Below are 23,812 nucleotides of genomic sequence, written 5' to 3' on the forward strand. Positions count from 1 at the left end.
ACCATGTTTGATAAATCTTTCCAGAATTATACAGAAAATATAAGAGTCTAGAACATCAGGATAAATAGGTTATCCCGGCCACCACTGCCACATTAAGCTGATCAGTGAGGGCACCAGGAGTCGGCATCCACCAATTAGCTACTGACAGCATATCCCAAGAAGTGCTGCGGCCACAGCAATCAGCTGATCGGGGTCTGGAATTTATCCCCCCTTAATGGTGCGTTCACACCTACAGGATCTGCAGCTGATTTTCTGCAGCAGATTTCAGTTAAATAACTGAACACAGCATCAGATTTGATGCTGTGTTCAGTTATTTAACTGAAATCTGCTGCAGAAAATCAGCTGCAGATCCTGTAGGTGTGAACGCACCCTAAAGGCATAAAAGTCTCTTCTGAGACAAGAAGGTTTGGGGGGGGTACATACGGCATGTCTCACTACTGAGATTGGGGTGAGGGAATGGAGTGTCAGGAAGCAGAACATATAGGACCTTTCCTGCCACCCTGACCACCCCTCTCTGGTTGTATCAAGCGAGTGGGAAATAATTTGCGTCATGGATCGCTATGCTAATGATGTGTCAATGTAGTGCTCTGTGAAGCATGGGCTGCATTACGGGTGGGTGAATGTAGCCTAATGGTTCCTTTACACGGAGCTATTATCGTTCAAATTTTCACGATAACAATCGCACTTGAACGATAATCGGCTCATGTAAACACTGTGTACGATCAAGCAACGAGCGAGAAATCATTCATTTTGGTCTTTCAACATGTTCTAAAACCGTTGTTGGTCGTTCGCAGAAAATTAGCAGATCACTTCGTCTAAACAGTCTTTCAATGATTCCCCCTGTGCGTGAGATGGGCTTAAGTGATCTTAAAACAATCGTAATAATGAATTTTTCAAACAATTTATCGTTCCATATAAACGTTAATCGTTATAAAAAAACAAATCGTTACTTCAAAATCGTTAATCGTTCGATTGCGCAAATTATCGCTCCATGTAAAGGGACCATAAGAGACACTCTTATAGCTGCTCTCCACTATGGACAATAGTTGAGAATTCTATATTTGAAGGATCCGTCTATTAACTCCATCATGCTTATTAGCAGATCCTGGCAGAACACACCAGGCAAAGAACCAAGAATGATTAGTAGTGATCCGGGATAACAAGGCCATACGAGTGTCGGTGTAATGCAGGACACCCTTACCATTGCAGGCGCAGGACTTCAGATTCCTCTCTATCTCACAGAACGGACGACATTCCCCATTCACACATTTCCCCAGATCCACACACACTGTATCATCGGCTGCATTTCCGGGCGCAGGACACTCACTGCTGTTCCCTGTGGATTAGCAAAAAAGGAAAATGCATTAACCGAGACAGAGAAACCTACATCAAGTATACTGGGCGACAAGATATGTTAATATTACAAATACATAAAAAAGATTTTATTTTTTTAATTGCATATTGCATACAACTGGTGGAAGAAGGTTCTGTGTTTCAGATCCCATGATAAAACTTCCTGGCTTTGTGCTCTGTAGCTCAGTGGTACCATAAGAGCACTGGTCTCTATAGCATATACTTGTTACTTGTGCTATAGGAACCACAAATGAATTCTGAGTGATGTTCCTGAGACACAGGGTCCAGGAAGCATTATAATAGGACCATTGGTACATGTCTCGAATAATGAGAAATCTTTTTCTATTTTCCCTGCATATAGGCCTCTAGAATTAAAGGAGACACAGGCTTATATATGGGGTCTGGGAGTTAAGCTAGATGCAGTAACCACATAGCCGCTTATACAGCTCTCACCAGTGCAGAAGGACTCCCCCTTGCAGGTGGCGTTTATAGCTTCCTGGCATTTCTTTTGGGCAGTTTCAAACTGGCAGTTCTTGCAGCACGGACTGTTCCGATCACTGGAATAATAAGACATCATAGTATGGTTTAGTCACCAGATTAATCAAACACACTGTAAGACATAGCAAAAATGGCGAAAGAAAATCAGTGGCGAGAAGGTAGAGCGTTCCTGGCCGACTGTCGTGATAACCTGAGACAAAGGGAAGGGTCTCAGTCAGGATGCCTAAAGATTGTACCCAATATGGATCCTACAAGTTTAGGTCTAGTGTAAAACGTCCCAAACTTTACATTTTTTTTTTTTTTTTTGCTCTTGTTTATGCAAATGTATAGACGATTCTATTTGAAGGTTTAGCCGGGTCTACCAAAAAATGCTGGATTTCCAGAACCACCACACCTGGTATTGCTCCTCTGCTCAGCAGTTCGTCCTGCACAACCCCTTTAAATATCAAATACTGAAGGCCTCCCCTAATGGTATGTATTACACCAGCAGATTATCTGACAGATTTTTTGAGCCTAAGCTAGAAATGGACTATACACAGAGAACAGGTCATAAAAGAAAGATTGAGATTTCTCCTCTTTACAAATCCATTCCTGGCTTTGGCCTAAAAATGTGTCAGATAATCTGTTGGTGTAATAGGGCCCTAATATTGCTGGACTAGCCTATGTCCAGATAATCCCTTCAAGGGGCCATTTTTTAATCTGTCAAATCAGCAGAATACGCAGGTAAAATAAATGGCCGCGTACCAAGACAAAATGAAAATCGAACGTGACCCAAAGACAGACAAAATGACAGCAGCAATATTAACACGCGAGTAATAATTTATTTTGTTTCAAACTATAATATTTATCCATCCAAACAACCCCTTTAAAGATTGACAACCAGCAGAACCACTGATTTGAATGCTGGGAACCAGGGAGGCAATTTCTTTGCTTTACAGACCTGCATTTTGCATTGTTCTTGAACTTGCACTGGGAGGTACAGCAGTCGTCATTGTGCTGGTGCAGGAGGCCGGGGTCACAATCCTCCCCTTCATCCACCCTGGAGTTGCCGCAGACCTTGTTGTTGCGCTCCTTGAAGCAGATAGCTGCCTTGCTCATCAGGGTGCGCAGGATGGACTCTCTGCTGCAAATGGAGAACAGCTGAGGGAAAGAAGAGGGAGGAGGCCGTCATCTACAAACATGGAGCATCCAGCCCATCAAGATGTCAGACATTGTTATAGTCATGTGATGTGTAGAGAGCGTACTCCTCTTCCTTGATCCTGTTTTGCCCATATTACAATAGGATCCTAACAAACATAGGAGGCACCCATCTTGATTCCTGACTTCGTCCACCTCCGGAGTTACTTTGTGTAGTGCAAGAAGGTAGGGATAGAGCAACAGCAAACTGACAATGAAGGCAGAGCTAAGGTCTACTATGGGGGTCTTGGAGAGAGAAGGGGCCTCGGGCCTGGTTGACCCCATCCACTTTGCTACTGGGTGTCCCTTCTCCATAAGAGATGCACTGTTACCAAACAAGGGTGGACTGGAGCACTAGTCATGGAAGCCATCTAGATGTGAATGGTAATATAGATACCATTGGGGTAAACCAACTTAAAGTGACACTGTCCTCCTCTTTTTGCATTATGACTTCTCTACACAGGTGTAAAGGGTAAATTTAGCAGTTTTCATACCTTATTTTATATCACACGTCATGGTGCTTGTCCCAGTTAAAAAAGATCTTTTATCATCTGCAGATTGTGCCACAGGCTGGCCTAAAGGTCTAGGCCCCACTCCCTCTAGGTCAGCCCATACCAATGGCCGTTGGGGGGGTGGGACCTATGCGCTGATGACGTAACGGAGGGGGCCTACGGTGACTATGTGGGTGGGGCTAAGTGGCGCTGTGGCTGTGAAGCCCCGCCCAGATGGCACAATCTGCAGACGATGAAAGATCACTTTTTACTGGAACAAGCACCATGACGTATGATATAAAATAAGGAATGAAAATTCACCCTTTACACCTGTGTAGAGATGTAATAATGCAAAAAGGGGATGACCGTGTTAAAGCCCATCCATATGATGACTCCTAAGCAAAGAAAGAGGAGGCCAGGAATAGTGTTTGTATTTTAAAACTTGCAAAAAGTCCTGAAAGGTGGTAAATAAAAGTTTCAGTGAAGAGGATAATGTCAGGGACACTCACTATGTACATAGATAGAGGAAGGGGCATAGGAGGTCTACATGATGTGTAAGTGTAATGTGGGTCCTGACCTAGCAGGTATTAGGGTACTATGTGCAGTGTGCAGACGTATGGAAGAAGTGTGCGGAGGATGGAGTCGAGTAATGTGGTAAAGTTTTTCCTTACCTTATTGTTTTGGTGGTCTCCGCTCACAGCTATAGGGTACATCACATATTTGCCCCCATGATCCTCACTAGGTGCACAGTGCTCCATGCTGTCAGGATCATGTTCAGATCCAAAGTTGTGGCCCAGCTCATGAGTAGTTACCAGGTCGGCTTCCTGCAATAGACAGGAAAGGGAGGCGATCAATGTCACAAATAATGGTTTATCCTGACCAAGAACCATAACCAGCATCTTACTATATCCCCCAAAGCATGTGGGAGGTACACTCTGATATCAGACTCTGTATCATTGTGTGTTGCTGTATAGTACATAGCAGCCAGAGTATTGTTATTCTTCATAAAATCTATGGAGGCAGGGGAGGTAAGTATTCTGGGTGGGCTATCTGCAATCTGTGTTTATGGCTGCATCTATCTGGGGAAGCCTTGTCATGTCTGCAAGGGAAACGGGGCATTACATGCATTCAAATGAATGGTAACCTATAAGATACATCATCGCACCATCAGAGCAGCTCTCTATTCTGGCTCATAGATCACCAATGGCGGCAATATGTACTAATACATACATTGTTAGTGATGTCTGTGCAGTCCTTGCTTTAAAGGGCTACTTTAGTGTCGGTATATAGAAAATAAAAGAGTAAAGCTTACATCTCAATGCTCCCCGGATGTCTTCCTGCCATGTCTCTGGATCCCCCCACAGACAAATTTGTCTCCACAGTGACAGCCTGCTCTGCCAATCACTGACCGTGGCGCTGTCCCGTCTCAGTCAGTGATTGGCTGAATGGGTTGTCACTGTGGAAATGTGTTCATCTGCATTCAGCGAGGATCCAGAGACACGGCAGAAGGACACTGGGGGATAATAACATCTTTATTAATTTCTATACACTGATGTCAACTGTCCGTCATGCGTTATTATAGCCGGTGGGTGACGATTTATAAACTTGTTGAAAGACAATGATCAGGTGACGAGTGAACGATTGTCTCTCCTCTGCTCATGGTTGTCTTTATTACACAGGGAGATAACTGCTCCATTCAACATGTAATCGCTCTGTATATTAGGGCCTTAACCATCATCCATGTCACAGGGCACCTTTAAGTCGCTCACTATGAATGCACAGATGGCATTACCTTTGTCAGGATGGTTTTTCCATAGTTCTTTGTACTTGTCAGACCAGTGTTGAGGTAGATAGGTTTCTGTGATGCCTCACTTCTGTAAGCTGTCCGGGAATAAAAGGAGAATGAAGTCATGTCAGGCGAGACATCAGCGCTTAATGTAGAAACAAAAGGCGCTGACATCAACTTGTCTGAGAGGACTGGGGGAGAATTCTCCTGTGACAAGCTATGAATAAGAAACAAGGCAGGCGGCATCTCCTGCAAGAGCATTCAGCCATCTCCACATCCCCCAACTGAGAAATAATGGAGAGAGACTGCATATGAACTGCATATTAACCTGACACCAACCCATTCACATTATATCAACTTCAGACAGTATAACAGAATCATTTATAATAATGTACCAGCAAATCTCCATACATGATGCATACAAGCTGCCATCAGCATCCAGGATCAGCAATAACTACAACCACTGAACCACCAAGATAGCACAGTCAATAGCGGCACCCCCTGCCAGGTCTCTATCACTCCAAAACATGACTGTCCACTGCAATGCAATAATATTGCAGTGTACTGCACTAACACATATATAAATGACTAGACGGTGATTCTCGAGCATGCTAAGGTCCATTCAAACCAGAGTGTGCGGCATTTGATGAGATTCACTCATCTCTACAAAGGTTGCATCAATGTCAAAATGCTACCAATAAAAATACAACCAACCTTTTTTTTTTTTTTTTTTAAAAAAAAGGTTTTTTAATATGCATAAATTGCCTATAGTTGTGGCAATTTGTATATTTTATGGCAAAATTGAGGGTATATATAAAAAGTACAATTGGCCCCGCAAAGAACGAGCTCCAAATGACAAGAAGAAAAAAAAACAAAGAAAGTTGGCTGCCCAATGTGTGTGTATATATATATATATATATACATATATATATATACACATATATATATATATATATATATATATATATATATATATATAATCTAATACAGCACAATGAACACACATAGCGGTCACTTACCCTTAGGGCAGATTCCACCGTGGGTGTTTGGTTTGTGGGATCCGACGTAAGCAAGTCCTAGAGTCCCCATGTCAAAGTCCTGATAGGTGAAGAGATGAGCCAGGCAGACGGTGGAAGCCTTCTCGGATATGTCATGGCTGAATTGCTGCAAACAAGAAATTCCCATTACCGCCCAGACAAGGTAACATACTGTACACACAGCAGGGAGAACGGACTTGTTATTATAGATGTTCCTGCAAATTCAATACTATACAAGGCCATAAACGAGGTCAGGGAGATGCCAGCCATCCCTACTTGGCCCCTCACCATGCCTCTGGAGTTCCACTAAATCTCTACTACAAACTAATATAAAAAGTCAAATACGTTCTAGATTTATTGTCTATATAAACTGAAGATTATATTATTCCTGTAAGGTGAGGAGTTAGGTCTCTATTGATCAGACTTGTTTCTCCAGCACATCCCATAGATGGTAGGTACTAACACTACATACTGGGACGACTTCAAAAGAATGGTCTTTCTGGAGATGCTCTCAACCAGTCGTCTAGTCAGCATAATTTTGCCCTTGTCACAGTTGCTGAGCTCCCTATACTTACCCATCCTCCTGCTTCCAACACATCAATATAAGAACTGACTATTCACCTGCTGCCCGATATACCCAGCCCAAGACTGATGCCACTGCCATGTGACAACCAATAGTATTCACTTCACCTGAGCTTCTATTGTTACAGCTGACTGAAGTGTGTACAGTGCTCCCTGCTCCCTACCTCTCCTACATGTACTGTACTGCTCCTCACCTCTCCTACATGTACTGTACTGCTCCTCACCTCTCCTACATGTACTGTACTGCTCCTCACCTCTCCTACATGTACTGTACTGCTCCCTACCTCTCCTACATGTACTGTACTGCTCCCTACCCCTCCTACATGTACTATACTGCTCCCTACCCCTCCTACATGTACTGTACTGCTCCTCACCTCTCCTACATGTACTGTACTGCCCCTACCTCTTCTATATAAACTGTACTGCTCCCTACCCCTCCTACATGTACTGTACTGCTCCCTACCCCTCCTACATGTACTGTACTGCCCACTACCTCTGCTACATGTACTGTGCTGTCCCCTACCTCTGCTACATGTACTGTACTTCTCCCTACCTCTCCTACATGTACTGTACTGCCCCCTACCTCTCCTACATAAACTGTACTGCTCCCTACCTCTCCTACATGTACTGTACTGCCCCCTACCCCTCCTACATGTACTGTGCTGTCCCCTACCTCTGCTACATGTACTGTACTTCTCCCTACCTCTCCTACATGTACTGTACTGCCCCCTACCTCTCCTACATGTACTGTACTGCCCCCTACCTCTCCTACATGTACTGTACTGCTCCCTACCTCTCCTACATGTACTGTACTGCTCCCTACCTCTCCTACATGTACTGTACTGCCCCCTACCTCTCCTACATGTACTGTACTGCTCCCTACCTCTCCTACATGTACTGTACTGCTCCCTACCTCTCCTACATGTACTGTACTGCCCCCTACCTCTCCTACATGTACTGTACTGCCCCCTACCTCTCCTACATGTACTGTACTGCCCCCTACCCCTCCTACATGTACTGTACTGCCCCCTACCTCTCCTACATGTACTGTACTGCTCCCTACCTCTCCTACATGTACTGTACTGCTCCCTACCTCTCCTACATGTACTGTACTGCTCCCTACCCCTCCTACATGTACTGTACTGCTCCTCACCTCTCCTACATGTACTGTACTGCTCCCTACCTCTCCTACATGTACTGTACTGCTCCCTACCTCTCCTACATGTACTGTACTGCTCCCTACCTCTCCTACATGTACTGTACTGCCCCACCTCTGCTACATGTAGTGTTCTGCTTTTTAAGACTGTTTTCTCCCTGGCCATATAGGCTTTGTATTATCTGTATTATTATTTTTATCTTCATGGTTTCTGATTCTGAGTTGACATTTGAGGACCTCATTACCAAAACCAAGTAATACGCTCTCCGCTGACATTATGAATTAATATAATAACTTGCGGAGTGCGGTATAGTACAGGATTTATAACCACGCTCTTATGACTCCATCAGGACCCCTCACCATATGGTAGCACTACTGGGCTCATACCCATCTCTCACCTCCAGCAGCTGCTTCACATCCCAGGCATCTTTGTTCTCGTTGGGATAATTCTTTGCCATGTTATAGTGCAGTTTTGAGCCGGTCACGTTCTCTGGTTCCTTGTGAACAATGATCTGTATAATAAAGCATAATAAACCAGATTACAATATATTATAAATCCGTGAGGTCTGGTTATGCCACGTTACTATGGCATAGTATAGAGCTTCAGAGTGAGTTGTATTTCCCTGCATATTCCTCCTTGCTCTCTAGCAGGTTTCCATCACGCTCAGTACAGACTCCAGATTGCTCAGATTTCCTGTTCATTCTTCTCCCCCCGTCTTAATGTCTGCTCATCTTGCCTCTTCCTAGAAATATTGTCGTTCAGTCACCTCGTGATCCCAGCCTTCTGCTCACCCGCTCGTTCCTCTGTGCCAAAAACTTCACCCATTTCTGCTATGCCATCTGTGCCTAAACTCTGCTACATTGAGCCCTGAACAAACACCGCATGGTGCAGCAGACAGTACTCATCTTAAGTGTGACAATCACTCCTCCGCTATCAACCAAACTCGTAATAATGGCGGCTCTAGACTACACCTTGCTGAGATCATTCATCCCATTCATACAGGGAAGGGAAAAACTGTACACAATAAGATCCTGGCTCCCCACTCAGTCTGCAGGCCTGTAGGCATCTTGTAGAAAGCACAGGGGTTTGCTCTTACCCCCCCTTCAATTCTTCATCTTACAGATAGCTGAGGGTGGAGCATAGCAATCCTAGTCTCTGACCACGAGGGAGAGCTCCTGCTGCTGCCAGTTGCCTTACAGCTATCATATCATAGGAGGAGGACAACCACATGTCCTGATCTTCCTGCCATTACAGATATATCTATGTGTCATGTGAGAATCCCCAGCCTTTGGCTGTCAGGGCATGATGGGATTTGTAGTTTTGCGTGAGCCGGAGGGCCTGCAGGCTGGAGATGGTGCCACTGGTATTGACCACTTCCCATAGCTGTATACAACATACCTGTTCTATCTGGACTCCGTATCCCTTCCACTGAGAATCCCACGATGTGTTCCTGTAGATGTCATCCACTCGGTCGATGAGCTCGATCTACAAATTGTCAAGGAGTAACAGTTGGGAATTAAAGGGACCCACCATATGCAGGTTTCTAGAATGATGTGAACAATCTGTTCTGACATAGCTATAAATCCCCCCCATTGCTTACCCCGTGCTAGATTTCAATCCCCATGAATCAGAGTCAAAACTTGGTGGCAGCAGCCTCCCCATTGATGGGATTCAAAAAGGTAGCGGTCATGTGATTTACCTGTGTGACCAGTGGTCATAAAACTAATGCTTTTCCTTCAAAATCTCTGTATAAGACCTTGTATTAGGTGGGTACAATTGTGTCCAGAGTAACCTTTATTGATTTTTTTCATTTTTTGGGGGGGAAAATGTAAAAAAAAAATAAAAAATTATATATTATATATATATATTTTTTTTCCATACAGCCTTCTAGAAGGGGATCCACTGTTCCAGATCACAAAGAGAGTTTCCAGCTCAGGAGAACCTGTCCTATGTTACTAAGACATCCCATTGATGTGAATGAACACTGTGCAGTGCTTCATTTTCCCAGTGGGGGCGCTGTAGGGAGATTATACACTTCCTGCTGGGTTTCCACACTGATCACTGATCAGCAGAAATCCCGCTTATGGTCAAGGTTCCTTTATAACAAGTGGCAGATGGCAAAAACTGAGTACACCTTATTTAAATTATGTGTAACCCATTTATCGAGAATCACTCAGATAACTCAGTGTCTTCCATGTGACGTCTTACCAAATAATTGATAGTCGTGCTCTCCTCCTTACGTCCCATGTATTTGTAGAAGCGATGATCGGCCACCACCAGCATCTTACATGTGTTTTTAGTAGGGTCTGGGGGTGGCTTTTGCCTTTTCTCTCGATGGAGATGTTCTTTATCTGGATAGAATGGAAACAATGGCTTTTATTATTATTAATATTATTATTATAATTATTATTATTCACAGGCTTGGTTGGGTAAGGTTGCACAGGATTAAAAAAAAACAACATAGCTGCTTTCTTTCAGAAACAGTGCCACACTCGCCCAGTAGTTTTGTGTGGTATTGCAGTTAAAATGTAATTAAAGTGAACGGGACCGAACTGCAATACCACAGATGACCAGTGGACAGGTGAGGCCCTGTTTCTGGAATAAAAAGCAGCCGTGTATTTCTAAGTTTGCACAATGTAATACTCATTTACATAGACAGTGTGGCTTGGATTTTCACTTTTTAGAACTAGGATTAAAAGAATATATCACTGAGGAGGAAAATCCACCGTTGGTCAAATAATATTAAAACTTAACATTTATTTTGTTAAAAATAAAAGAGGTACAAGCCTCAAAAAACCACAGATAACCGATTCTCAATGAAAAAGAGAGACACACACACAGGTGCTATACAGAGTGTGTAGGGGTGTACGTCGTGTCTATAGATATATTAAGTAGATGGAATGAGACGCATGGGAAGTGTGCCCTGCTCTTATAGGGTATAGTCTTTCCCTACCTTTTGGGGTGGCCACCTCCTTAATAGGGTGGCCCTACCACGTAGACGGTCCCTACTCTATATAAGTGCGCAGGAGAAAAATAATAAACGGACAAACAAAGAAGGGAAAATGCTGTGTCAAAAATACCACAACACAAAATATATGTACACCTAGCAAAGATTAGTGCTATATACAAAAATGCTATACATAAAGAATAATAAGAGATATGTGGATGTCACGTCTGTTGTACCACAATTGTGCTCTTGATACAGTAAAAAACTGCTACTGTTCCAACGCGTTTCCCCTGAGAAGAGATGCCCCAGGTTCATCAGGGAACATTACATAAATAATGCCAAGATAGAGCACTATAGGCGTATATGGTAAGTGGGTGCTCGAAATTAGAGGCAGTACCCCAAATTATACAGACAGATAATGGTAGGATAAACAGATATATTATCAGCCGATATGTAGTGTATATGTCACAACACCTGTACTATATCACAAAAATACAAATATATATATCATAATGCGTAAATGTGCGTGAGCTTAACTACACCAAATGTCCTGGACAGCTCAGTGGGTCATAATAGACCCTGTGTCAATTGAGAGCCCGACGGTCATAATAGACCTCCTGTGTGGTCGCTAGCATGACCACATTGCAAATCAATAAGGTGAGTATATCGCATGTGTCCGCATAGATAGGCAGATCACTTAGCTTTTGTAGTATATGGACAGATGGCGTCTGATTGAAAGATGAAACTTCAGTGGGTCACATTGCACAATAAGAAGGATGAAACCTCCAAGTGGCCGATCGGCTGGATCCATCTACAGTCGGTCACTTGGAGGTTTCATCCTTCTTATTGTGCACTAATTTCTGCTAGGTGTGTATATATTTTGTGTTGTGGTATTTTTGACACAGCATTTTCCCTTCTTTGTTTGTCCGTTTATTATTTTTCTCCTGGGCACTTATAAAGAGTATGGACCGTCTACGTGGTAGGGCCACCCTATTAAGGAGGTGGGCACCCCAAAAGGTAGGGAAAGACTATACCCTATAAGAGCAGGGCAGACTTCCCCTGCGTCTCATTCCATCTACTTAATATATCTATAGACACGACGTACACCCCTACACACTCTGTATAGCACCTGTGTGTGTCTCTCTCTTTTTCATTGGGTATCGGTTATCTGTGATTTTTTGAGGCTTGTACCTCTTAATTTTAACAAAATAAATGTTAAGTTTTAATATTATTTGACTAACGGTGGATTTTCCTCCTCAGTGATATATACGTGACAAATTTCCACTGGGTCACCCCCATTCAGGGTTCACAGACCCCTATTGTTTTCTGTGTTTTGGACTGCCTAGGATTACAAGAAAACAGATGTATTGTGGCTGCATATTAGAGTTATGTGCTCACCCCTAGTTTTATAGCACACACACTCAGAAGCAGCAGCAGGAGGAGGACATTACAGAACAGTACGGAGCAGTGTAAGCTGTGAATCTAGGGGCCCTGTTCCACAGGACGATTATCGTTCAATTATTGTTAAGTCGTTCGAATCTAAGCGATAATCGTTCGGTTGCATAGCAGTTAACGATTAACGACCGAACGAGAAATCGTTGATCATTTAATAAGACCTAGACCTATTTTTATCATTGCTTGTTCGCATTGAATAAGACGTTGTTCGGTCGTTCGCAGTAGTGCCAAACACAATAGTAACAAGAGGACTGCAAGAACGATCATAAGTAACGATTATCGTTCCATGTAAATGGGTGAACGATTTCAGGTCTTTCGCAATAGCGGTCGTTTGGATCAATTATCGTTAATGATTATGCGAACGATAATCGTCCCGTGGAATAGGGCCCTAGTACTGGAATTAAATATAAGACTAACTATGGCTCCCCTCCCCTTTCTATAGACCTGTATGGTTAACATGTGACCTGATTTCTCTGTAAGATAATCCATCTCAACTATGACATTACTTACACAGAATATATATGGTGGGCAGGTGCCATTCTGGCCGTATAGAATGCACTACCACATTTCTTATAGTCGCGCGTACTATTCATTTATGTAAGGTTTATTGCACTATTAGTGACTATGTAAAGGATTATACAGACACGGACTGTAAAGTCACCAGAGGTTAACCCACATGTGAAAAGAAACCGTGACACAGTAACAAGAGAGAAGCCAAACATACCATAACATGAGATTCAGCTACATATGGGGAAAAAAACTCTTGCAAGAGATACGTAGTTTATAAGGAATCCCATGGAGACTGCGCAGACACACAGATCGTCCGGCAGATGTGGACCTAGTAACGGACAGTTACAGCTCCCATCTTGTAATGTAGAATAGATTGCAGTATACTGTAATTTGTAAACTATGGCTGAACTATAAACCAATGTAAACCCATCAACTAGTACTGTCTGATTGCGTCCTCCTCTTCTCTGACTCCTACAATACAATGATCATGCTGGGTTTATCAATGGAGAAGTAAACAATGAGAAAGAAAGATCTGTTATAGGCTGGACACCCAACAAGTGAGATGTCTGGGACTATTCAGCGCTGTGCGATCTAAAACTGGAAGCCAAGCCCTGTTTCCCAAATCTGGAAACAGGGCTTGGCTTCCAGCTGTCAATCAAACATGGTTAGGGATGGGAGGGGGATAATTTGGGAACGCCTCTCTGACTCTCCATACCCCAGAATAAAAGCATTTTTCTATGTCAAGGGTGCACCAGACAGATATATGAGGTGATATAAGGTACCATGTGTCTGTCGTTTACAAGGGTAATTACAGCTGATATATCCACTTTAAAGTGTATATGTCATACCACCTGCTGTCGGATCAGCATCAAGTTCAGGTCTCCTTAGATATCAAAATGTAATCATATCGCAATGTGCACAATCCCCATTGGATACAATGGGGGTCCCTTGCATTGTGGTCTTATTTCGTGTTGGTATCCAAGGAGACCTGAACTTCCACTTTAACAGACTGGAGACTCACCGCTGATCCGGCAGCAGCATGACATGTACACTTTAAAGTAAATTTTGCACAGCGGCCCGTCTGGATAGGAAGACACTACCCCCTCCCAGATCTCACCTGATGTTAAGTACCATAAGCTTTTAACTAAGGCAGAGAAGATTCATGCCGCACTATGCAGAGGATTTCCAGTAAAGTCCGACACTTACGGTTCCCGGCCTGAATGAATAATCAGGTAAATGGAAGCCATCCTCTGCCATGTCTTGTGACATAGATTTGTAAGGGGAAGAAGCATTAGTGAAGCATTACTGAATCTCCCTGGCTCTATTCCACAAGACCTATTCTTCAAAGATCTCTGCGCGCCCATGGCCTATCTGTGAGGCTCCCGCCTGGCTTATGAGGACTTAAAGGAGGATTATTCCCATTTAACAAGGTGACAGCACAGGATATACTAGGCCTTTGTGATTGGTGTGTATGAATGCCGGGACATCCGCTACTAAACCAGGGCTGTCGCCCCTTTATTCTCACAGACGCGGGATGATACCCCTTCACTTTGTGAAATGTTAAGTCCCTATTACATGGCGATCAGAGGGAGCAAGTGAGCGCCAACCTGTGTAATAGCGCCAACCCCCTACCCACTCGCTGCTGGCGCTATTACACGCAATAACAGCGAGCAGGTGAGTGCAAGGGGGGCTCCCCAGGTGGGGTTCAGATCTTTAGATTGTCCGGGCAGCCGATAGGAGATAGCGGTGGTCTGCTGCCACCGCTCATTTTACACGAAGCCAAGGCAGCAGATCGTTGCTATCTAAGTCATTTGTCTTACAACATCTTTCAACAGACAACGATCATCATCGTTCATGTCAGCGATTATCGGCCGTTTAGCCATTAGCCATGTACATCAACACAATCCTGTGTGTCTGGGGGTGTCTGGCAGCGACTTATAGTCTGGGGGTGTCTGGCAGCGACTTATAGTCCTTTTGAGGGCATGTGTTTATCAAGGTGTGATAGATGCCAAATGACAGCTATCTTATCGCTAATCTTAGCGAGTTATCAAGTTGTTTTTTTTTTTTTTGCGTGAATAAAAAAAAAAAAAATCTGTGGAAATATATTTTCTGCAAATATTATTTTCTGCCAATAAGACCATATTACTTTTGAGTTCAATAGTGAAAGAAGACATTTAGAGGGGTACTGTGACAGGCAGTACCATTAAATGGCTACTCTGTAAATTACATTTAAAAAAATAAAATAAAAAAGCTTCCAGTACTTATCACCTGCTATATGTCCAGCAGGAAGGGGTGGACCTTGCAATGACTGTAAAAAAAATTTTGACATGGTATGTTACGACGCTAGAGTAGCAAGAGCGTTACTTCTGTCCATTATAAGTAAGCATTGTGCTAAGATGCAATGTCACAGAGCATTCACTTAAGGCAGGGATAGGGAACCTCCGGCCCTCCAGCTGTTGCAAAACTACAATTCCCATCATGCCTGGACAGTCAAAGCAGGCATAATGGGAATTGTAGTTTTGCAACAGCTGGAGGGCCAAGGTTCCCAATTCCTGACTTAAGGTATAGAAAAACATCTAGTAATAACTGATAGAAGAGGGATGTATGAGGTCACTTCATTCTGCCATCAGCCAGCATGTATACATATCATCCGCTCTAGTGATTCATCACTGACGTCACCGCTCTGTGGTCAGATCTGTATAGTCTACACCAGGGAATGAGCCAGCACCGCCATCCCTGGCAGACGTCTCAGGAAGCTAAAGCTCTCTACTTAGCCTGTTCAGACTTCACGTCCTCTTCTTCTGTCACATATCCTGCTGTTGGTTATATCTGTTCCTGAGAAAAGCTGATGACAATCAATACAGATACACACCGCCTATGTTAGCTCTCCCACAATGATATACCAGCCAAATCTATGTCAGAAAGTAATAGGATGTATCCTTTAGAACCTGCACCCCCTCCATCTGTTGCAAAACTACACCAGGCATGAAGGGAATTGTAGTTTTGCAACAGCTCGAGGAGCGCAAGTTTGACATTTATCCCTTTAAATAGCCTACAAATATCCCATAATAAAACACCTATAAGAATATAACCTCTGCCTAAGATGGTGATCTCAGAGCAGGAAGCTGAAGGTTATTTGGAGTTTCCAGCTGAATATATTACTATAGTAGGAAATGGAGAATATCGGCCAACTACAAACAAAGTTATTTCGGTCACGTTTTCATGACTATATTTCCTCTTTCCTGGAAAATTCAGACTACAAAAATAAAGATTTTCTGTAGAAGGAGGATCAGTCACTTCGGTTAGGAGCTTCTCCCGTCATGAGGATGAAAGGCAAGACTAGTATAACTAACAGCACAATTTACAGATCAAAATATTGTGACCTTGACGGATCCTATTAACTTCAATGGGACTGGTCAGTGTCCCCTAAAAATACATCCAGCATCACACAACGCCAGTGATTGGCTGAGCAGGCATTTCCTGTGTACCGAGTCAGGAGGAGGAAGTGAAGATCAGTGGAGGATTTTTTATTTTATTTTTTGTAACTACATCTATTTACAAAATTTACTATTTTAGACTATTTCTATTACCATGGGATATATCTCTGTACATTTACAATAGCGTATATTATTGTATCACTTCCATTGAAAGCAATGACACACGCTGTGCAAGGAAATAACACAACTCATACACACTTCCCTCAGCGTTACTCTATAGAATAGTGTCCTGCCGCTGAAACCACACTCCTTAAAGTACACAAGAAGCCCCTGTGTGAACAATGCCGTAACAAAGAAATCTTTCCATATAGCTCTGCACACGCCACTGTGAACGCCGCTCACTAGAATCCACATGGGAGTCATAAAGATACGTTATACAGAGTACGGATAGAAGAAGTCCTTCAGGTTGTGTCGGTCCTCTGAAAAGTCAGCATGTTCTCTATTAGGATGAGTGGGGAGCAGTAGCAGAGCGTTCGGCACCGGTTGGCCGGCTATGAGAGCTCAGTACATGTTCCTTAATGAGCGGCTTCAGCCAACACTTCAGATGATTCATTCCTTGTGAACATTGCTAAGGAACCCGAGGGCGTCTTGCCAGGAGCATCTTATACCGATGGAGCTGAGCACTTGTGTAGAAGCTAATTGACCTTGACCAGGCAGTCTATTTCTAGTGAAGAACAAAGAGACCTTCCCGTCTACGTGGATTTTCTGCTCTTATAAATTTCTCTCCTAGGCTGAACTTATCAGGGGAACATTTGCAGTGTCCCTCACATAAAGAACAAAGGTTTCATCCTTTTCTGTGTCCCCATGTCCCCCCTGGTAATGATCGGAGGTTCTGAGCAAAAGTCTCCTTCTCCCTCTGGAAGCTGACAATATAGCAACTTATTACCTCCCCTGCATATGGGGTCTTTCCAGTTTTCCTGCCATGTACTGCAGAGGTTCTGATCCTTCTCTGTGCTCTGTAGGGAGCAGAAGATCCTTATACACAAACCTAGCTCTGAGGGGAGTCACTGAGAATGTGTGTCCTCCAGCACTTAGCTTAGTTGGTGGATGTGCACACTGCTATACAATTTGAACACCAGATGGCGCCGTACTACGCAAGTAAACTCTTCAGAACTCTTCCCTGTAATCTGTATATTCCAGTATTTCATGAAAGTAAACACCATTACTAATTACTAAACCCATAAACCTGTTTTCTACGAAAATTAAGCCATTAACACTATGCAAAATGAATGGGGATTCTTGGTAACAGGTCAGCACTTGAGCGCTACAAAATAACCATATCATTTTCCTATCCTTAGTATATGTGTTGAGCGACTGATCAGTCCAATCCTCACTGACAATAACAGGGGGTGTCCTCCTGGCTGAATGCAATAGATGTCCTCAGATATCCTCATAGATTTCAAATAAAATGGAGTTTCAGTATACAAGCCCATTCCACCAGGATCTTAGTTATTCCTCCTACATAATTACTTATAACTTGACAACCAGATTAGGGGGGGGGGGTCCTTCTATACACAGATACTCTGAGCACTGATTGGACAATTTCAGACTCCCGCCTCTTTGACAATAGAAATAGTAACACCCAGTTGTCAATTTATTTAGAAATTAGAAAAGGAAAGACATGATGCAGAGTAATGAGAGGATGTGACCCAGAATTGGGATTAAGTATTTACTAAAGCAGACAGGTCCGGGTGATCCGCAGTCACATGAATAATCTTAGGATGTAAAAGATCACTTCGACTATGTGTACAGCCCTGAAGGCATGATACACAGAGGAAACTGACAATGAAACAGTGCTTGATAATAAGCCGTGGAAGTGATTTCCGTAGTATTTGATTTGGAGGAGAATGAATGAAGAGTAAAAGGCAAGAACCTGAAAAGGCGGCAATAGGTTGTAACATTACCAACATAGATGAATGAGGAAATGGAAGGACGCCAATGGAGGAAAGGGTACAGGGGAAAGTAGCACTTATAAGGTCACATATAAGACATTCAAGTAATAAGCATAGGACTTTAGTCACCAGTCATGAACTACTATATACATTATTTCCACAAGGATTTCTTCATCATTTATTGATTTTTTTTCCTCTTTTAAATCAACTGATGGCAGAAAGTGCAAAAGTGTTTCCAGTCTCCAGTTTTCTAGTACTTTTCAGCTGTTTTATGTTCTGCAGGAAGTGATGTATTCTTACAAGTCTAACACATTGCTCTTGTGGTGTCCCACCACGGGTGTTTTTGTCTCTCCTGTGCACCTGTCAAAAGGCCTTTTCTCTCAGGTTAAAGTAGTGATGAGGTATTCTAAAGTTTCATCACTAGGTGTCAGTATTTTCAAATTTTCTATATATATATATATATATATATATATATATATATATATATATATACACACAGCTGAAGACTGTAATGGGTTAATGTTTCTTGTATACCATGTGTATATTTCTGACCTAAAGGAGGTGCTCTTTTTTTCTAACCTATTCGCTTTCTCCTGCACACACTTATCCCCACCACTCACAGTAAGGCACAATACAGGCCCCTGTAGGAGGAGGAGTTTACACTGGTGCAGGAAGTGCAGTTCAGTCCTGGTTAGATTCTCAGAGATGAAAGATTGGCTTATACCAGGACCCCTGTTGGAGACAAGCTGGTTTAGTCTAGTCACACAAGTGTATAGATCCAGTTAGAGGCCAACAATTCTTTTGCTACTACCAATACGTTCAGTATGCAGTGCTAAGCACCTTAAAGGGAGAGATCACCAATGAATTCCCTGGCCCACGCCAGGAAAACGTCAGAACAGAGCAGGGCAGTATCCTGAAACAAGAGGAACTAGCCTCGGTAGGACAAAGTTACAGTAAAGAAGGTCTATGTATCCCATCGTGCAAAGCAGGTAACTGGGACCCCTCAGAGACCTCGGCTGGGGCTTGTATACACTAGTACAAGTAACACTTCACTATTGAAGAGATATCTCCAGGTTCCGGCAGAGTACATTGCTACACTGGGTTGGGGTTCCTCTGGCCAACTTTTCTCCTCTACGCTGTTCTACTCTACTCCACTGTACCTTACAAGCACCGCCACAACTACCTCTCTCATCTCTTCTCAAGCACAAAAGGTCAAGCACTAAAGTCTGTGTGAAGATTTAGCTACTTGTAAAACAGGTATTGTTATATTGAAGCCACTGACAGTAAAGCTGTTCTATTTTTTATACTACTGGGACTACTGGTCATCTCCTATACACATGAGGCACCTATACACACAGCACCGTACACCTTGGGTAATTTTTCCCCTTTTCTGTGGGTGGCGGTACAGACAGCACGTGTGGTTCAGTTGCCATTCAGGACTCCCGTGACAAGAGCCCAAGGGACCCATCACAACCTGGCAGGTTACCGACCATTTGGGGACACAAACCAGCCATCTACAAAACAGGTACCAACATCACACCTGTGTGCTGGACTAGCACTGGCGTCATGACAAGTAACATCCCTAGCCGCACACCACAGAATTGGCGTCATGTTTAGCTCAACTACTGGTCGAGTACCACACTTTCTGCTGCCACCTCTGTCTGTGACAAGAATTATCCAGAGCAGTAGCAAATCTCTATAGCAAACCTCTCCTGCTCTCCAGACTGGAAAGAATACAACCAAAGTAAATTACAAATCTCTGGCACTTTCTGACACTAGTTGATTTGAAAGAAATTTTTTTTTTTTGCTGGAGTTATCCAAGATTATAAAAACCTGGCTGCGTTATTCCAGATACAGCACCACGCCTGTCCTCAGTTTGGGTGTGGGGTTTTGTACCATAGTTCCATTGAAGTGAATGGAGATTAATTAAAATACCACACACATACTGAGGACAAGGCGGCGCTATTTCTCAAGAAATTAGCTGTGGTTTTTCTAGCCCTGGATAATTCCTTTAAAGTATACCCTCCCCTTCTGTATGGCTGCCATAGACTCTAGTAGATAAAGGGCTTGGCATGGCCATGCATTACATACTGCTGAAGAGATAATGGGCAGCAGGGCACAGCTTCCAGCTCAACCCCTTTTTACACTGGCCGATCAATGCCATCGTCTGATGGCTGATTGGATCTTTTGTGCCACTCATTCGACCGCATGCTGCCCTGTGTAAAAAGGGGATGTGTGACCAACGATGGTGCAGTTAATGGGCTTCCGCTACAATCCAGCCTGGCCACACGCTTAATTGTAGTTTGAGCAGCCACAGCCCCCCAGAGATAGGCCCGAGTAAAAGGGCATTTACTCTGGGCTTAAAGTGGTTATTCAAAATCACAAAAATATAGTTGATTTCTTCCAGAAACAGCGCCACACTTGTCCTGAGTATGTATGTGGCATTGCAGCTTAGTACCCTTGAAGTGAATCGAGCAGAGCTATAATACCACGCACAACCTGGGACAAGGACGGTGCTGTTTTCAGAAGAAAGTAGCTGTGTTTTTCTTATTCTGGATAATCCCTGGAATCAATCAAATAATGGTGCAACTTAAAGTGGTATTGCCATCTCGATAGGATATACCAAAAATGCATGTCCCACCTCTGAGACCCCAATATATCCAGAGACTGAGGGCCCCTTGGCTCCTTCTAGCAGACTATAGGCCATCTGAAGGTGGTCAAGGATCCACAAAATATCCTCTCTTCTATCCAAAAGCATTCCCTATACCTTCCCAAAACTGCAAAAAGGGCCCCGAGGGCAGCAACAAGATGTGACAAGTGAAACATTAAAATGCAGTTAAACTGAGGATTTCTATGATACTACCACGTACAGTGATTATTACACAGGACTGGTGTAACGCATATATAACGCATCACAATCCTGATAAAAAATACAGCCCAGAATGCAAGGCCGCTCTTCTATATACAGATCATTCAGTATTCTTAATGGTAATCTGCATAGAAAACACCATCATTCATTCTGGTTCCTACTTTATTTTAATGCCCATGGCGGTGCCTCTCCTCCTCCTCGGGCAGAGCCGCAGTGCATGGAATTGTACATGATCCCACACAGAGAAGACGCTCCCCTGCTGCACAGGAGCCAAGGCGCAGGATTCTCCCCACGCAGTAGCTGTTCTTTATTATATGTGAGTGGGCAGCCGAGGAGGAGGGGGTGGGCAGCACAGCACTCACTGCGAATCTCAAGCCTTCACTTTTCACCTTCATCATCCCTGCTGAGAGGCAGAGAATAAGCAACCCGTGCACTTCTGGAGAAGACGTCACAACGCCAACTAAGCTGCTCCGCGGTACTTACATCTCTGGCGACCGCAGATTGAAAACACTTGTTTTATTAAGTAACCATTAAAGGGGCTTTCATTTATACAGAAATAGAAGGATGATATAATATATATTGTATTTCTGCACAGACATTGTATTGTTGTATAATTCCAGGACAGTATTCTCTTTGTAAAGGGATATCTCTGTCCGTCACAGGAACTGTCCAGAGCAGAATGAAATCCACATAGAAAATCTCCTATTCTGGACAATTCCTGTCATTGACAGAGGTGGCAGCAGAGAGCACTGTGTCAGACTGAAATACACCACTTCCTGCAGGACATACAGCAGCTGTACTGGAAGACTTGATATTTTAAATCAGCTGACAAACAGGTGGTCCAGCTCTCATGTTTCATGTATTATGGCTGAGAGAATATCGTAGCCAGGACATTGATCAGTACCCATGTAATCGCACACTGAAAAATTCACCAGTAATGACAAGAATTGAGGCATCAGCTACCTTTGTGTGTTTCTCTCGCCCCCTCCTGGTTTCTGAATAGGTCCGCTTCAGGTTGGACATATCCGCACACTTTGGAGGACTGGAGACGAGACACTTCTCGGATGTCTTCAGATCGGTAGACCAGAAGATTATCCCTCGAGCCGCCCCCTGTAAACCTCCATAGTGGCTGAAAGAAAAAAAAAAAAAAAAGTCATTACTTCTATGAGTAACTGAGCTAGCAGATACATATGCAGATGTACACAAAATTGTACTGTTGTAAAAACTTCTTGAAAAAAAAAAAAGAGAAATGACTAGAAGGTCTCAGTTTTCTAAATACAAGTGACACCAATAGTAATATATACTAAAAACAGCACAATTGAGGCAGACATATGTGCTTATTGAGTCCTACCTCAATGTTATATTCCTCCCCATCGGTTGTGATCCGTGCCGTAAAGTCGCCATCGCCGATGTGCGCTATGACCTTTGAATTGTGCTCCCCTACAATAAACACATCAGTAAGTATGGCTGCATCCTTAAAGGGGTTCTCCTCTTCATGGTGGCCTAGTGGTTAGCGCTGCTGCTTGGCAGCTTTAGACTACTGGGTTCCAATCTGACATTTGCATAGAATTTGAACGTAAATGTATATGTATATTGGAATATTAGATTGTCCCATTGAAACAGGCATTGGGAATGTACTGATCATACAGCGCCTACTTACCAACCACATGTCCAGTGAAGAAGTCCGATCGCTTTACGTAATACTCTTTCCCTTTGCCGTTCCCATCCATGACCACTGCTTTTAGATTTTCAGCCAGATGATCCGCATCTGAGGTTAGGTACAACTTAAAATGCCTGGAAAATAGAAAATGCGAAGATAAAAAAATAAAAAATTGCACATTAAAAAAAACTGAAAATTTACTAAAAAAGGGACTGCTCGGGAACATACAGTATAAGCCCTCTAAACCTTACTGTGGCAAAAACTGAAGGCCATCATGGCAACTGGAAGGGAACCAACATAGTAAAACTGCAATGGAAAGATCTGCACCTTTAAGGATTTCAGTCCTGCTTTTGGCCAAAAAAAAAAAAAAAAGCATTTTTGTCTGATAAGATATTATTTGCATATTCAATGAATCTATTATAAGTTTGTTGAAAAGACAGTTCCCATAGATGCTCAGACTTGTAATGTTGGGATATGGCAGTGTACAATGTGGGTTACCTGTGCAGGGCAGTGAAGTCCACCATTCTCTCCACCTGAGACTGCGTCTCCAGATCCCGCTTCCTGATGGAGTGCTGCTGGATTCCAGACAATGAGATAACATCGTACTCTGACAACATGGAGTCAAGGTTTGCTGGGATAAAAGGTTGTATATCAATGGTAAGGTTTATAAAGCAGGGTCATCAGGACACATGTACCAGGCATCCACCATATTACATACATGATTTGGTAAGAAATATGTGATATAGTAAATCTTTATATTATCGCAGACTCACAGCTTCCTATGATGCATGCATGACCGCAATATAGTAATTGTAGGCCCTATTCTTGATCTTTTTGGGTTGCCCTATGTGAACTTTACAGATAATACAGTGTTGTCTCCTGATCTGGAAGACTTGGGAACC

The 23,812-nt window shown here is 43.1% G+C and overlaps 1 protein-coding gene across 2 annotated transcripts in view; it reads right to left on the bottom strand.

Moving 5' to 3' along the window:
- ADAM17 (ADAM metallopeptidase domain 17) overlaps positions 1 to 23,812 on the bottom strand; it is a 38,749-nt gene that overhangs the window by 8,214 nt on the left and 6,723 nt on the right. For both annotated transcript variants that reach the window (XM_069975715.1, XM_069975717.1), the window contains exons 3-15: positions 23,409 to 23,541; positions 22,911 to 23,044; positions 22,602 to 22,690; positions 22,214 to 22,379; positions 10,289 to 10,431; positions 9,479 to 9,565; positions 8,478 to 8,591; positions 6,324 to 6,468; positions 5,311 to 5,399; positions 4,190 to 4,342; positions 2,792 to 2,991; positions 1,807 to 1,910; positions 1,202 to 1,336 (exon numbers count right to left, since the gene is read on the bottom strand). In XM_069975715.1, the coding sequence (XP_069831816.1) occupies positions 1,202 to 1,336; positions 1,807 to 1,910; positions 2,792 to 2,991; positions 4,190 to 4,342; positions 5,311 to 5,399; positions 6,324 to 6,468; positions 8,478 to 8,591; positions 9,479 to 9,565; positions 10,289 to 10,431; positions 22,214 to 22,379; positions 22,602 to 22,690; positions 22,911 to 23,044; positions 23,409 to 23,541 (1,692 nt within the window). The remainder of the gene's footprint in view (positions 1 to 1,201; positions 1,337 to 1,806; positions 1,911 to 2,791; positions 2,992 to 4,189; positions 4,343 to 5,310; positions 5,400 to 6,323; positions 6,469 to 8,477; positions 8,592 to 9,478; positions 9,566 to 10,288; positions 10,432 to 22,213; positions 22,380 to 22,601; positions 22,691 to 22,910; positions 23,045 to 23,408; positions 23,542 to 23,812) is intronic.

The sequence above is a fragment of the Dendropsophus ebraccatus genome, chromosome 6 (assembly GCF_027789765.1).
Source record: "Dendropsophus ebraccatus isolate aDenEbr1 chromosome 6, aDenEbr1.pat, whole genome shotgun sequence".
Lineage (NCBI taxonomy): Eukaryota > Metazoa > Chordata > Amphibia > Anura > Hylidae > Dendropsophus > Dendropsophus ebraccatus.